Source organism: Cercospora beticola, chromosome 8 (assembly GCF_033473495.1).
Source record: "Cercospora beticola chromosome 8, complete sequence".
Lineage (NCBI taxonomy): Eukaryota > Fungi > Ascomycota > Dothideomycetes > Mycosphaerellales > Mycosphaerellaceae > Cercospora > Cercospora beticola.
Window position 1 is genome coordinate 1,506,174 of NC_088942.1, and position 14,097 is coordinate 1,520,270.

The following is a 14,097-nucleotide window of genomic DNA, read 5'->3' on the forward strand; positions in this document are numbered from 1 at the left end:
GATGACTTGGTGCGTCCTTGGTTGGAAATCGCAGTGCCGGCCATATCCTATCGCGCTTTCGTCGTACAATATGCGGCGACACACAAGTGCTGCTGGTGATCGGCCCACAAGCATCAGAATGTCACAACATTCATATGCATCTAGCATGTGTTGCCGCCGTTGCTGACCACTCCTGCTCCATCTGCGCGACCTTTGATTTCGTCAAAAATTTGCAAAAACGCTCCCGGCTCCTCGGCTCCTTGCACTTCATACTGTCCGTTGATTGTGAAGTTGGGCACTCCGCTGATGAATCCTGACTGTGCCTTTGCAACTTCCTTGTCGACCTCATGACCACCCTTATCGGATTCTAGCCAGTCTCGGACCTCCTGTTCTGGTAGTCCGGCCTTCACACCCCGCGCGATTAAGACTTCTCGATCGCTTATGTCCTCTTCGTTCTCGAAATAACAGTTGAACAGTTGCTCGACCACTTTTGTTTGCTGCTCTTGCCCCTTGGTCAGACCAAAATGGATTAAGCGATGACTGTCGCGAGTATTTCCGGTCTTGCCGCCGAACTTGAAGTCAATAGAGACTGCCTTGCCCAACCTTGCAAGATGGCCTTGCATCATCTTCGTCCTTTCGGCGCCGAACCGCTTCTCGTAGAATGCCTGCTTCTCCACGTGTTTCGCCGCGTCAGGGTTGAGGTAGAACGGGTGCCATGTCGTGGAGAAGGTATCGTTCGGGTTCGACTGCTTGTGCTGCTTGATCGCGAGGTCCAGTCGATTCTTGCCGACATAGCACCTGCACGCTGTCAGACTACGCACGTTACGTTAAAGTTCCTCGGTCGGACCAACTTACCACGGACATACGGTGTCGCTCACGATGTCGATGTTGTAGTTCGTCATCCTGCGGACTGTCGCTCGAAAAGCCACGTTGGGTGTTCAGGTAAGTGGTAGCACTATCAACCTGCTATGAATACCGATTTTGGCTCGAAAAGGAAAGGAAATTCGTACGAATACTTAACTCCTGTTCTTACGACACTGTCCTGTATAACTAGTTCGCCTTCGCGGCTCACGGCCGCAAGCTCTTTGTATGATTAGAAATCAGCTTTTTTGCCTCCGAGGCGCCGTAGTACCGACAAGAAGGTAATCCACTTGTGCAACTTCTTGATGGGTAATGCTGGACGGAGCAAAGCCTTTACACATGGGCCGAGTCACGAATGTTCTATGTCGAATGTTGTGAAAGCAAGTCCGAGAGTTGCTGGAGCGCCACGCGATGGGGAAGTGAAGATGGCTTGGCGCGCGTAACTTCCGCGCTGCTTCGCCTGCAACACCCATCCATGCACAAAGATTATGATCACCAACAAGAACATGACTACACGCACTTTCGAAAAACCCGTCCCGTAGTGTGGGACCGTGTGAATTCATCGCAAGCTCTGCAGTTCGCAACCGTCGTGAAGATCACGCAAAATGGCGGACCCCGGCTCGGACGCGCCACCTGAAGTGCTCTTCAAATCGAACAAGCGAAGAAAAGTAATCAGGAAACGACACACTGCGGACACAGAGGATTTACCCGAAGCAAGCCCTGAAGGATACGAGCCCAGCGACATGGACTTCACGAGTCAGATACCTGCAGTCAGGCGTCCTATTGCGCGAAAACATGGGATTGCATTCTCGAACTCTGCTGGCGTACAGCCCGCGGAGAACGTGTCAGCCGCGGAGACTGCACTGGTGCCCGTGAAGACAGACGAGAGTGTTTCAGCGTCGATTGATCGTTTCACGAAGCCCACAGGAAAGACGGAGGTCGTGGAGGACAAGCACCTGTATGAGATCTCTCCTTCTACTCCTGATGCTTTGAAGAGTCAGTGCTAACAGTGCAGGACGGCATATATAGATTCCAAGCTGGCTGAGTTGCGTTCCTCAACGGCGCCAGTACCAACAACACAAGAGGACGTCGGTGATAATGCACAGCAAGATCATCGTGATCCAGACGCGAGCGAATCTCAAGACACTGCCAGGAATACATCGGTAGACGATGGGCCACGTAATCGACAACCTCGTCTCAACACTCGAAGAGCAACCAATCGACCGCCTCGTCGTGTTCGACAGAAAGATCCGAGCGAGCTTGCTCGCGAAGCCATGATCGAGCAAATCCTAGGCGAAAGCCAAGTACCCATGTATGATCAGACTTCATCTACGCCAGGTCCGTCTGCAGAAGACGACGGCATCGACCGTGATGAAGCTGTAGCAGAAGCATTCAAAGCGGAATTTCTGGCCAGTTTGCAGGAACGGAAGAGAAGAAGAACCGCGGTAGAGAAATCTTCCGCTTCCGGTAAGGGTGCAGCTTCGGTGCCCAGTGGACCGAAATTGGGTGGTAGTCGAAGTCAAAGGGAGAAGATGCGACAGCTGGAGGAGGCAAAGGGCGCAAGTGGTGGTCCTGCTAAAAGGTAGAGCAGCGTGCTTGATTAGTATCGAATTCGTAGAACTATCTTGGCTAGATGGGCTTCAGCGCGTTCGGAGGCTGCTGTTAGCATGCAAATATGGCACAGTTCGGACTCTGAAGTCACATCTCTCAGGTGCCTATCGTGGTGAACGTTGTGTCTCGTGCAAGGACTGGAAAACCACAAATGCACGCCTTCACTGAGCTCCTGAAGTGCTGCAGCTGACATACTCCACGCTTCCGTTAGGGCAACGGACCGTACCCCAGGAGTGAGCAGCCAGGCGATGCTGGACGACCAGCGGCCAGCACACCGACGCACCGCCACAGCCAACTGCAGCTATCTCAGGGTGCTCCGAGACACCATGGCACGCGGAGTGAGCGTTTTCTTGCAATGAGGTTGGCCTTGTCTTCACGATGACACGGCAGAACTGCGCGACCTGACAGACTTCTCGGTTAGCCAGGCTAGAAGTTAAGGTCAAGCAGAAGCGAGGATGCTGTTCGACCAAAATTGCGGATGTAGCGATGGAAAAGCGACACCCGCTAGTTGCCGCTGTCGCGTGAGCCAATAGCAGAGCTAACGCCAAGCCTGGCTAAAATCCACACGCACCTGCCTCGACTTCAAGTTCAGAACTTCGTGTTTGAACGACAGCACCCAGCGACATCACACAACACCGCCGCCATGCCTACCCGTCTCACCAAGACCCGCAAGCAGTACGTTCGCACTCCCACCGTCTACATCGCCATCGACGCGCAACCGGCGGACCTTCAATGGCGATGTGGAAATGGATCAAGACATCCTGTACTGACAATTCTTCCTCTACAGCCGCGGTCACGTCTCTGCCGGTCACGGTCGTGTCGGCAAGCACCGAAAGCACCCAGGTGGTCGTGGTCTTGCTGGTGGTCAGCACCACCACCGTACCAACATGGATAAATACCATCCTGGGTAAGAGAATCCCGCGATTATGAAATTTGCGCGCCCGCTAATTTTGTCCTCAGTTACTTCGGTAAGGTTGGTATGCGATACTTCCACAAGCTCCAGAACCAGTTCTGGAAGCCTGTGATCAACCTCGACAAGGTGAGAATTGCAACCAAATGCCGCAGAGCGGAACGGCATGCTGACGATATACGTACAGCTCTGGTCGCTCGTCCCACAAGAGCAGCGCGAGAAGGCTCTTGCTGGCGGCAAGTCCGACACTGCCCCAGTCCTCGACCTCCTCCCTCTCGGCTACAGCAAGGTCCTCGGAAAGGGTCGCATCCCAGAGGTCCCACTCATCGTCCGCGCTCGTTACTTCTCCAAGGACGCCGAGCGCAAGATCAAGGAGGCTGGTGGTGTTGTCCAGCTCGTCGCATAAGCGTTTCACGATCAACGCTAGAAAAAGCATGGATGATGGGATGACTTGTTCTGCATGAGAAGCTGGGAAGAGAAAAACCTGGCGTTCAGGAAAGATGCCTGCACTGGAGCGGCAATGTGATACCCACACCTTCAGCGTGGTCGGCTGAGAGATGTTTCTGCGTACAGTCAAACATAGACAAATGCAATTCATCTCTGAACAAACCTTCTGACGTCCTCGTTCGAGGATGAGCTGTATCTTGCACTCCCCCCTCAGTGCTTCACTCTGTCAAAGGGCGGCGATGCGTGGCGTTCTGGCACATTCTGCCGCGAGTCGCTCTCATCATCCACCCGGCGCACATTTCCGTGACATCCACTGCCTGCTTTGGGGCCTGTGCAGTGCTCAATGTCGACTAAATCATGCAGACGTTCATTTGCTAACCCATGCAGCTCCCTCACAGTTATAGGGCTGTCTCACCTGGGACACCTCGGCTGGCGAACCGATATCGTTGCCATCATCAGCTTACTTGCTCCAACGCAAGTGAATGGGGATGGTGCGAGATCGCGTTGGCCACAGGCGAGAGCCGGCCGTCACGCAAGCAAAGCCATCGCGACTTCCCGCTCCCAAACTTGGTCGGCGCATCAAGCAGGAATTGGTCGTTGCCATAAGAGCCATGAGGAAGCACCGACCTCGACTGTGCGAGACGACCTGCTTGACTTGACTGCAACAATTCTCCGCTAGGATCTGAATAGCTCCGCCTCCCTCACATCCTGATCCTCAAGATCCTCGAAACATGCTATTTCTCTTACTCCCGAGCCCTCTTTTTCCAATAGGTCTAGCGCTCCTTGTCGCAGCCATCCTATACGAAAGAGAGAAGAAGCGCAAAGCAGCAATGGGAGCTGGGCGGTCACACCTGGTACCCGAGCCTCCATACACAGGACCTGTCTATCAACCTGAGCGAACCTACGACATCACCTGCACGGACTATCAAGGTCTAGCCGGCGCCTACGACATTCGACAAAATGGTGCGCTTCGCTATCATTCAAAGTTGACAAGGGCCAAACATCGAATCGACGTAATTACCGTACATCGCGTGTCGAACGACGGCCGAATTGAGGAAGTCCTGGCTGCCTGCCGAAGTGGAGGGCACTTCTCCGACAGATTTGGTTTGAAGCAAGGCGACCCTTTTGTGCCTGGCACTACGGTCATCAAGAAAGGCAGGGAAATTCCTGAAGTATGCGACAAGAAATACTGGCCGAGGATCAAGCCATTTGGGAAATATGGTACAACGGATGAAAGCTACGCATTTGAGGTTGGAGCCAGAAAGTTTCGTTGGCAACGGTATGGTTTTCATAAATGCAGATGGGCCTTCGATGACATGCTGCTGACACTTTGCGACCAGGACCGAAGCTCGCTACTTCATAGGCCATGCCGACAGGGTGTGGGCTCACTGGCTACTACTCGACATGACAGAGCCGAGCCGTCGAGTATCTGCAGCGTACATACACAGCTTGGACAACGACAGCGCCGGGCATGTGCGTGTGGCACAAATGAAGCTCTACAACAACATCGATCCTCTCGCTGAGGCCATGGCACTGGCTGTCATTATAGGCCTTGAGATTCGTCGCGGACCTCTGCGATCCTCCCCAGCAAAGTCGTCATGTAAGTCATGCTTTACTGCTGCTGAAACACAGCGTATGCTGACCGCGCAAACTCAGCTGGTAGCGGCGGCGGAGGAGGTGATTTCGTGGGCGGATTCTCAGGCGGAGACGCAGGCGGGGCCGGAGGCGGCGATGGGGGCTGCGGAGGCGGTGATGGAGGGTGCGGAGGGGGAGCGGGAGGATGCGGAGGCGGGCGTGAGTGCTCACTCGACTTCGAACGATGCAACACAGCTGACCTGCATTTACAGCTTGAAATCATGGCCTACTCAGAGTCTTGCTTTTTCGGTGCTCAGCTCCGGATCCAGTTCAGTCGTGCACAGAATGCACGTATCCCGCAGCGCCGGCAATCTCGACTCGTGGTTCACCTTCTGGTAGTCTTCACTCGCCAGCATATCGGTAAAATGGCGGATACCTAAATCGACAAGTCAGCCTTCTACACCAAGCACAGCATCATAGACCAATTCAGAGATACTTACTCGGATAATGTGCCAAAGCAATCTCATCCCATCCATACCTATCCTCACCATGCGTCTTCTGATCCGGCACAACTTTCCCCACAATCTTCGCATTCCCACCTCTCTTCTTCCCGATACTCTCCCCAAACGCCTTTCCATACTTCAAATAACTCTCATGCGCTTCCCGTCCTGGCTTGAACGACAACAAATTCATCATGCTCACAGCACCATTCTGTCCCAATTCAAATGACTGACTCCAAGACAACACATCATCATTCAACTCCAACCCTTGACTCGAATTCGCCATTTTGGGCTTCGATAGCGAGCCTGTGAGTTCGGGTACATCGCCTTGCTGAGGATGAAGTAATTTGTCGTTCTTCTGAGGGAAATCTTTCAGGATTGCGGATGGGACGCCGGCTGTAATGCTCCAGTGTTGGTTGACCCAGTCATCGCCGAGGTATGTGTCTGGAATCTGTGAGGAAGCGGGTAGTATGATGAGTAGATCCCAGTGTGTATTGAGAAGATGCGTGGAGAGCTTTTCGGGCTTGATGATCCAGCGGACGACTTTGGATGTGACGAGTGGTTTGAGAGAGTATGATTTGAGAGCGCGGAGGTATTGAGGGATTGTGGCGTTGGGTGCCAATGCGATGAGGTGGAGGGTTGTGAGTGGCATGTTTGAAGAAGTGCTCGATTCCGGTGCTGGAGGAATTGAGAATGATTTGGTTTGAAGGAAAAGTGTCTTACACTTTACAAAGACGTACTCTAGTTGTTATTGCGAGCCGTGATGAGGAGGCACTTGTCAAGGTGACGTTGTTGATCTCTCATCAGCTTCTTCCGCTTGGCCTCGGCAAAACAGTGACAAGACCCCTGCAAGTCGCGTCCTTCTTCACGACTTCATGTTCAGCTTTGGAAATAAACTCTTTCATGGTATCAATTGAGACGTCGCGCCAACCGCTGAATCCAGTCTCATAAGCAGGTAAATCACAGAAAGATAAGCTCACGTTGACGACGCCCAGCAGATATCATCATCATCGCGTCTCAAGCCTTTCCACCTCACGTCCAGCTTCCACGTCTGATCGGTGTTCCTCTGCCACGTCCTCTGCCACCACCCCTTCCGCGTCTCGATGGCTCCCGATCTTGTCGTGGCATTCTGTCACCTCGCCCAGAGTATCCAGCCCGTCGAATGTCCGCTGCACGCTGTGCCTCAAGTTCATCATGCGCTTGACGCAGCTGCTCTGCTCTAGCAACTCTCACATCATCCTCAACGCCAGCGAGACCCGTATCTGCAGAACCGGCACGACTGGCATAGACCTGCGGCTCATATGCGTCCATCTCGATATGACCCTCTGGAGATCTCCCTTCTTCGAGTCCCTCCTCTTCGCATGTCTCTAGAGGAGACCCAATGACCGACAGGGACGATGGTCTACGACTACGCACCGGATTCGGGGGTCTCGTTCTTTGCCCTTGTCCGTTGACAAGACCGGCCCGCACCAAGGCTGGATTGTGACCTGGGCGCAAGCTATTGGCGTGGCTGAGCACAGGACGGCCCAAGACCTCTCTGCCCGGTATGGCCATATCCGGTGTTATTGCCGGTCGTTTGCCAAAGCCACCGGTGCTCATTCTTCGAGAACGTTTGGCTACTTCACTCGGCTTTGCTAGCCGACCAAGCTTGAAGGGTGCTAGGAGTCGCTCAATTACACTCTTCGTCCTTGACCTAAGTCCAACAGGGTCTGTTCGCTGCCTTTTGACGCGGTCCATCGGCGCATGGGACGACGACGTTCCGTCGAGACTGGGAGTAAACCACGGTATTGGCGTGGTATTTTGGTGCTGATCGAATGCAGTTCTGACCGCATCACTGATCAAGGTCCGGATGTCTTCTGCACTTGCAGAGGTGCCGATTCTCCGCGAAGACCTTCTATTCACGCTTGGTGCTGTCTCCGCAATGCTCGCAGTCTCCTCAGGCGCTGGCGTTGGCATTTGGACTCTAGGTGGGTTAAAAGCCTGCTCCACTTGATTCTCCCACCAATCTACACCATGCCATTCCATCTCATATTCTTCAGATCGAGCATCCGTATTTATGTTCGCAGGACCCTCCAGCTGTGGGCCGGTTGCATCGTGAGAATTCTGGTCTGCGCTCGCGGCGCCTTCGACGTCTCCACCAGAGTCCTGGCGCAGCCTGTCAATGCTGCTGACGCCATTCACTGGCCCCCGATCACCACCCGAGGCTCCCTCCATAGTCAAGTCGAAGTCTTCGCCAACATTCTCGATTCTCGGCCCCAGCAAGGACGACCGTGGAGTATTCAGATCGCCATTGAGCAGCTCGCGAGGCGATGCCTGCAAATCGGCGTTAAACCCAGGAATTTGTCCTCTGCCCTTCGCAGAAGAAGCTATTGTCCCATGTTGCGACAAGCGCTGCCATATAGGAGTTTGCGACTCTGTTGGGCGACGCACAGTAGAGTTCGGAAATCTTTCTGTGACGTTGTCCGCAGGCGCACGGCGACGAGGACCAGGAGAAGGAGGATCGCTTGACTCTCCCGGCCGCCTGGTCGTGATCAGTGGCTGGACAAAGTTGCGCGTGATGGTCTCCCTCTTTGGTGCGAAAGGATCCGGTCGCGCTAGCCTAGGGAAGGTGGACTCCCTCGCTTTTGGACGATTCGCGCTCCCCCGTGACTCGGGATGCACTCGACTGCCAGCAGCAACTCCTGACTGCTGGAGGTTGTCGTATAGCGGACCTGGTGGCAGCTGAGCATCCCCTGTTGATGTGGTATAACCATTCACTTTGTGCGAGTCGCTTGCGACTGATGCGCTCTGCAGACCGTTTGTCGCACGTTGCGCGGAGCGGTCTGCAGCGCCATTGCGTCCCGTCGGTATTTGCCTGCTCTCGCGAGCCATGCTCGCGGAGAGATCACGTCTCGTTGTCGCAGTGTAAGTATCGATGTAATGCTCAAATGAATATACTAATGATGCAATAGCCGTAAAGCAGCAGAAAGAGCAAGATGTGTCGCCAGGGTGGAAGCACACATTTATGGGTGGAGCATCCCATAGTGATTGTCTGGCCGCACCGTACCATAGAGCTATGGGAAAATCGCGAATTCGATTGAGCTGGTTGGTCCTGCACGGGAAGCATCGCAATCTACCTGCGGCACTCATTCTTGATCAAGTACACCGCGCAGCGAGTGCGCACGGATGAGATGGCAACAATTTTCATGATATCAACTACTTACGAGGTGTGAGGCGATGCCAGATCGCACCTGCATTCAATGCGTCTTCTCAACAGTCAGGCCGTGCAGCACAAAACGTTTGACCGCTTACGCCCTCTTGTTACTCTGACATGTGGTCAACCCGGTGACTGAGCACTCCGGCTTTACCGGAAGCTCTGTATTCTTGGGCTTGAACTTGCTATTCGGCCCACCGCGTTTTTGACTCACATACTGTTTTGTCGAGTCTTGCCTGCATCACACGAGCTATCTGCCCAGCGCGCTTTGATGTCGTCGGCAAAGAATGTACGAGGCTCAGAACCGCGAACTGCGCGCATGCGTATGCCGCTGAGGTTGCGAAAAGTCTCGGGGAATTCCACGGTCGTCAGTTGGCAGTTGCGGTAGCTCTCGCACGCTGGCAGAGTGAAGTTCTTGGAGTATGTCGGCACGTCGTCCTTGACCGTGCTGTTCCATGTATAGCCTGTGACTTCCATGGTGCAAGGCGCAGTCTGGCTGTCACAACCCAAAGCAGCACTGTGAGCGTCGAAAAAGAAGGCTGGGTTGCCTTCGTGATACGGCCCATCAGCGATCTCCCCAGGCTCTAAATCGTTCGAGATTGGTGGAGCAGGTCCCGCTTTCAGGCCGGTGCCATTCGCGAGAAAAACGGCGACATTCGGTGGACTGGCTGGGGCGAAGGGCTCGATCGGTGGAGGTGCATAGACATAGCCGCCACTGAAAAGCATGTGCTTGTATGGCCTAAGGCTGAGTGGAGGTTGTTGTGTGATGTCAGAAGTGCCGTTGCCACTGTTTGGTGAGCTCGTGGCGTTCCACGACGTCGTCTGGCGTTTGATCAGTCGAGCACTACCAGGACGGAACATCGGCAAGTCGTCGAAGTTCATCGTGAAGTTGCCTTGCTCGCCACAAGTCGAAGCAGGACTGATAGCTGACGAGGTTATCGTGCCGGTAGCGCTAGCGTTGAGCGAGCGCTGCGACGACGTGCTTGCAAATGTGCTGGTGGTAAAGCTAGTGCTGCTGGAGACACTCGATGGTGTTGCCATTCCGCTGCTGGAAGTTCCAGTAGAGGAGCCAGGAGCAGTCGTCACTGCATCAGATTGGGTGGCCGAGGGGACTGCTGTCGTCGTCCACGTGGACGCTGTAGCAGTAGCAGTAGCAGCGGAAATACGGACGGTAGAGAAAGATCCGCGATTGGCAGCGGAATCCGTTGAAGAGAGCGTGCTACCCGAGATGGGCGTAGCAGTAGAAGACAGGCTGGAGGCCACCGAAGCGGGCCCGGTGCTTGTCAATCCTTGGACAGCGGGCGTTGTAGCCGAAATGCCAAGTCCCGTCGATGTAGACGATGCTGGATTTGTAGCTGTGCTCCCAGACGATATGAGTACAGAGAAGAATCCAAGAGTAGACATCACAGTGCTGCTCGGTGAAGTGCTGTTAGCCTTCGTGATGGAAGTCGTACTTGCTGAAGCAGCAGATGTGGAGGCTGGCTGGCCTGTATTCTCGCCCGTAGCAGCGGTTGTGGACATTGCGGAGGAGCTGTGCGCTGTGTACGCAAGTAGAGTGGTGGAAGCTGATCGAGATGCGGCTCCGATAGTCTGATGAAATTCATCTGAGGCTGAGCTGGTGGCGCGATTCGTCCCAGTGTTGCCAGAGATAGACGTGGCCGCGGTAGTACCATGGGTCACCGTCATACTCATGGCGGTGGCTCGAGAAGCGGAAGAGCTCGATAGTCCCGACATTGTCGGGAATGCAATGCTTGTGCTGTACGAGACAGCGGAGGTGCCCAAGGTGTAGGTCATGGTAATCGGTTGCTGATCACCGCTCATCGTAGATGCGGAGCCGTTGACTGCAGGCGAGATGGTCTGCAAGATCACCTCGCCAAGGGTGGCAGTCACTAACTGGGTGCTGGTCGACGTTGTGATATCGTCATGACCAAAGTAGACCACGCGTGTGAACTTGGTGAAGCGCGGCGGCGGTGTGCTAGCGACTTCCGTTGTTGAAGCAGCGGTCTGCGTGCTGGAGGTATTCCAGCCGACGCTGTTGATGCCAGTAAAGCCAGTGCGAGAAGACGGTGGTGGAGAGACCCTCGACAACGAGCGGGTGATATAGTTGGTGCTGGTCAACGTGGTGGTCAATGCCGAGCTCAAGACACTAAAGGCCGTAGAGCTGTAGGCTGGTGGTGTGAAGGTTGTGAGTAGCTTGGTTCGAGAATCTTCGCTGGCAGCAGAGATCTGTGGTGGACTGGCCGACGCCAAAGGCACTGGGACGACAGTCACGAAAGAAGTGGCTATGTTGAGGGAAGCGCCACTGGAAGGAGATGCCCCGCTCTGCCACACTGTACTGCCGCCGACGACCTGGAAGGTGTACGAAGCGGCTTTAGAAGATAGACTCGAGGCTGCTGTCGAGCCTTGAGCTGCTTGGATCGTGGTAAACACGGTAGCAGTGACGGTGATCGCTCCCGAACGTAATCCTGGTGGAGTTGAGGGGCTCTCCTCCACAGTGATGGTTGTGGTGCGAGACACGATAGTCGTGATAGTCGAGACGGTGGTGTAAGATGTCGACGAAGAAGAGCTGGAAACGATGGCGGCACCTTCAACTGATTTCGCTGGAGGGTATGCGGTGGCGGTAATGGTTTCCGTGTAAGGGATGAAGACTGTCGAAGTGCTGGCAGAGCATTCGGCAGACACCCTAGTCGCATTGAGTAAGCTATCAAGCACAAACCAGAGAGAACCAAAACAAAGCGTGAAGCAGATGAGGGTCACGATCATCGGCTCTATTCCGCGGTGTGCAAATCGTTTCCACCAGTAGGTCGATGTGATCCATTGTACTGTGAGAGCGAATGTTCCGTGGACAGCTTGCGCCCAAGTCCCGGCCCTCGCAGCCAGTTTTTGCGTCGCCGTCTGCACGTATTGCACACTTTGCTCCGGGAACTGCTCCAGGACCGAATCCTTGCGGCCATGAATGTCGTACAGAGGGTCTTGCAGGTTGATTGCCGGCCACGTCTGTAGTGACACGGTTTGTGATGTCTCGCTAGACTTGGCTGCGCTCTTCCGCTTGTTCTGCGCTCTCTTCCCTCTGGCCATATTGAAAGGAGGCGAACATATGCTGTTCAAGATGCTTGGGGAGGGTGTGCTCGTGTAACGAAAATTCGAGATGCTGTCCATGCTGGAGACGGAGACGGGTGCGGTGTCTGACCGAGTGCCCTGGGTGATTCGAGAGGACCAGGAGATCCAGACGTGAGGCAAGAGGAGGCGGGAGTCGAGTGCAGGGCAACAAGAGATGTACTTACCCAGCAGTGCTGTTCGCAACGATTGTCGCGTTCCAGTTCCTGCCTTCAGCGACCGCAAATGCGGCCGCAAGGAGGGCGACGAGCTTTGGCTTCATGGCGAGGAAGTGCCTCCGGTCTGAATGAGTGACTGCGGTGAGTGGCGATGAACGAGTGCGGTCCGCGAAAGAGACAGTAAAGAGCGTGAGGTGGTGGTAAGGAGAGAAGCAAAGATGGACGTGTTGTTGTTGACGCGGTCGCGACAGTGCGGTAGGTGCAGTGCAGTCGCGTCCAGCTTCACCTGCAGCTAGTGCAAACGTCTTGACTTGTCGAGGCAGGAACGGGTTGTGGCAACGGCATCACGACTGAGGCATCTATATACCTGTCAACTTGATGTGGACCTACATGTCTTCTCCAGTGTGCTGCCATCTCAGCGCCTCACAAGTCCTAGCATGTGCAATGCCTAGCGCGACTTCATATTTCACATGGTATCGCCGGACCCATCTTCGGTGCCACGGTGCGCACATGAAGGGCAACACGTCGCCGGCACAGAGCGAAGTCGCACGTCGCGAAGAAGATGAGTAGCTCGGGCTCATTCGCAATCTGCTGCATCGTTGTACGGGATGTGCGTATGCAGTCGAGGAGTGCTTGGTTGTGCTGACGCCAAGGCACTGGTTGTTCTTGAACACTTCCATCAGGCTGAAGCAGATCAGCATCTCGAGAGGGCCATGTCGCCCGCCCAGCATGGTCGAACTCGTTTCCCGGTCGTCACGTTGTGACACGTCGATGCTGCTGCTGTGAGACCTGGAGCCAGGGGCTTCGTGCGCAATCGTTCTGTCACTCCAGGCGCGCACCAAAGAGTCGTCCACGCGTCAGCAATGCCGAACAGAACTCATCAAAGTCACCGGATACCCCATTGATCACCTTCCGATGTCCATGCCGCCTTTTACAATATGCAAGTGTATGGAGAAGATGTCTTTCCATCAGTCAGCTTATCCTCATCATTATCGCCCTGCCTTATCCCATCAAGGTCACATGGCACCTGACCATGCGCATCCTGCCTCTTTCCAGTATCTCCTCCATCCCACGCGGGCCTTCTGTGCGAGAGGGAGTACCTGAGACATTTGTCCGATGATAGCCCTGTGAGCTTCGAGAGCTCGTCAGGTGGCTATGACAGCACTACATCTCACCGCATCCGATGTGTATTAGTAGGGCCAGCTGCCGTCGCTGCCTCTGCTCGATGTCGTCCAGGCTTTCACGCGTCGAGACTGGGAGTTGAGAGCATCCGAAACACTGAAGGGTCAGTCCTCAGCCGCCTTGAAGCGACGCCGAGATTAGCAAATCTACGCTGGCGGTCACGCAAAGGGTCTGTCCGCCGAGTCAGAGCGGGCTGTCAATTGATTCTGAGGCGCGATAGGCATGCTATAATATCATGATGCATGCAGCTGCCACGTTCCCCCTCTAATCAGTAGCAGAGGGCGCGTGTACAAATACGAATTCTCCGGTCCTCTTTGCATCGCCGAGCACAAGACTTTGAATTGTCTCGCGAACTGGTCAACGGTCGACGCGGAAGATTGGGACTGAGGCCGGCCGGCGCCAGCCACGCCACACCACACCCCGCATGCGCATGTGAAGCACGAGTCAAATCGGCTTTCAAAATGAGCAGCTTCGCACCACACCTCCAACCCACCTCGCGCACGCCTGCCCCCACGAGCACGACCTCGAATCGTCGCCCGCAGCCTCGAACGCGCCGTTCGATCG

The 14,097-nt window shown here is 54.7% G+C and overlaps 7 protein-coding genes across 7 annotated transcripts; 3 read left to right on the forward strand and 4 right to left on the reverse strand.

Moving 5' to 3' along the window:
- Positions 1-140: 140 nt before the first annotated feature.
- Positions 141-881, reverse strand: RHO25_011879 (uncharacterized protein; the record flags this gene model as incomplete). Its single annotated transcript, XM_023603293.2, has 2 exons — positions 141-777; positions 835-881. The coding sequence occupies 2 exons, from the start codon at positions 879-881 to the stop codon at positions 141-143; spliced, it is 684 nt and encodes a 227-aa protein (XP_023454639.1).
- Positions 882-1,445: 564 nt separating this feature from the next.
- RHO25_011880 (uncharacterized protein) lies at positions 1,446-2,426 on the forward strand (the record flags this gene model as incomplete). The annotated part of the gene is made up of 2 exons (XM_023603294.1): positions 1,446-1,798; positions 1,856-2,426. The coding sequence occupies 2 exons, from the start codon at positions 1,446-1,448 to the stop codon at positions 2,424-2,426; spliced, it is 924 nt and encodes a 307-aa protein (XP_023454762.1).
- Positions 2,427-3,094: 668 nt separating this feature from the next.
- On the forward strand, positions 3,095-3,767 carry 60S_3 (60S ribosomal protein uL15; the record flags this gene model as incomplete). The annotated part of the gene is made up of 4 exons (XM_023603295.2): positions 3,095-3,126; positions 3,239-3,358; positions 3,412-3,490; positions 3,549-3,767. The coding sequence occupies 4 exons, from the start codon at positions 3,095-3,097 to the stop codon at positions 3,765-3,767; spliced, it is 450 nt and encodes a 149-aa protein (XP_023454761.1).
- Positions 3,768-4,638: 871 nt separating this feature from the next.
- On the forward strand, positions 4,639-5,471 carry RHO25_011882 (uncharacterized protein; the record flags this gene model as incomplete). The annotated part of the gene is made up of 3 exons (XM_065603459.1): positions 4,639-5,087; positions 5,149-5,412; positions 5,465-5,471. 3 exons carry the CDS (start codon positions 4,639-4,641, stop codon positions 5,469-5,471), a joined length of 720 nt encoding a protein of 239 aa, XP_065459531.1.
- Positions 5,472-5,673: 202 nt separating this feature from the next.
- On the reverse strand, positions 5,674-6,535 carry RHO25_011883 (uncharacterized protein; the record flags this gene model as incomplete). The annotated part of the gene is made up of 2 exons (XM_065603460.1): positions 5,674-5,819; positions 5,884-6,535. The coding sequence occupies 2 exons, from the start codon at positions 6,533-6,535 to the stop codon at positions 5,674-5,676; spliced, it is 798 nt and encodes a 265-aa protein (XP_065459532.1).
- Positions 6,536-6,915: 380 nt separating this feature from the next.
- Positions 6,916-8,754, reverse strand: RHO25_011884 (uncharacterized protein; the record flags this gene model as incomplete). The annotated part of the gene is made up of 1 exon (XM_023603297.1): positions 6,916-8,754. One exon carries the CDS (start codon positions 8,752-8,754, stop codon positions 6,916-6,918), a length of 1,839 nt encoding a protein of 612 aa, XP_023454763.1.
- Positions 8,755-9,286: 532 nt separating this feature from the next.
- RHO25_011885 (uncharacterized protein) lies at positions 9,287-12,154 on the reverse strand (the record flags this gene model as incomplete). Its single annotated transcript, XM_023603298.1, has 1 exon — positions 9,287-12,154. The coding sequence occupies one exon, from the start codon at positions 12,152-12,154 to the stop codon at positions 9,287-9,289; it is 2,868 nt and encodes a 955-aa protein (XP_023454758.1).
- Positions 12,155-14,097: the final 1,943 nt, after the last annotated feature.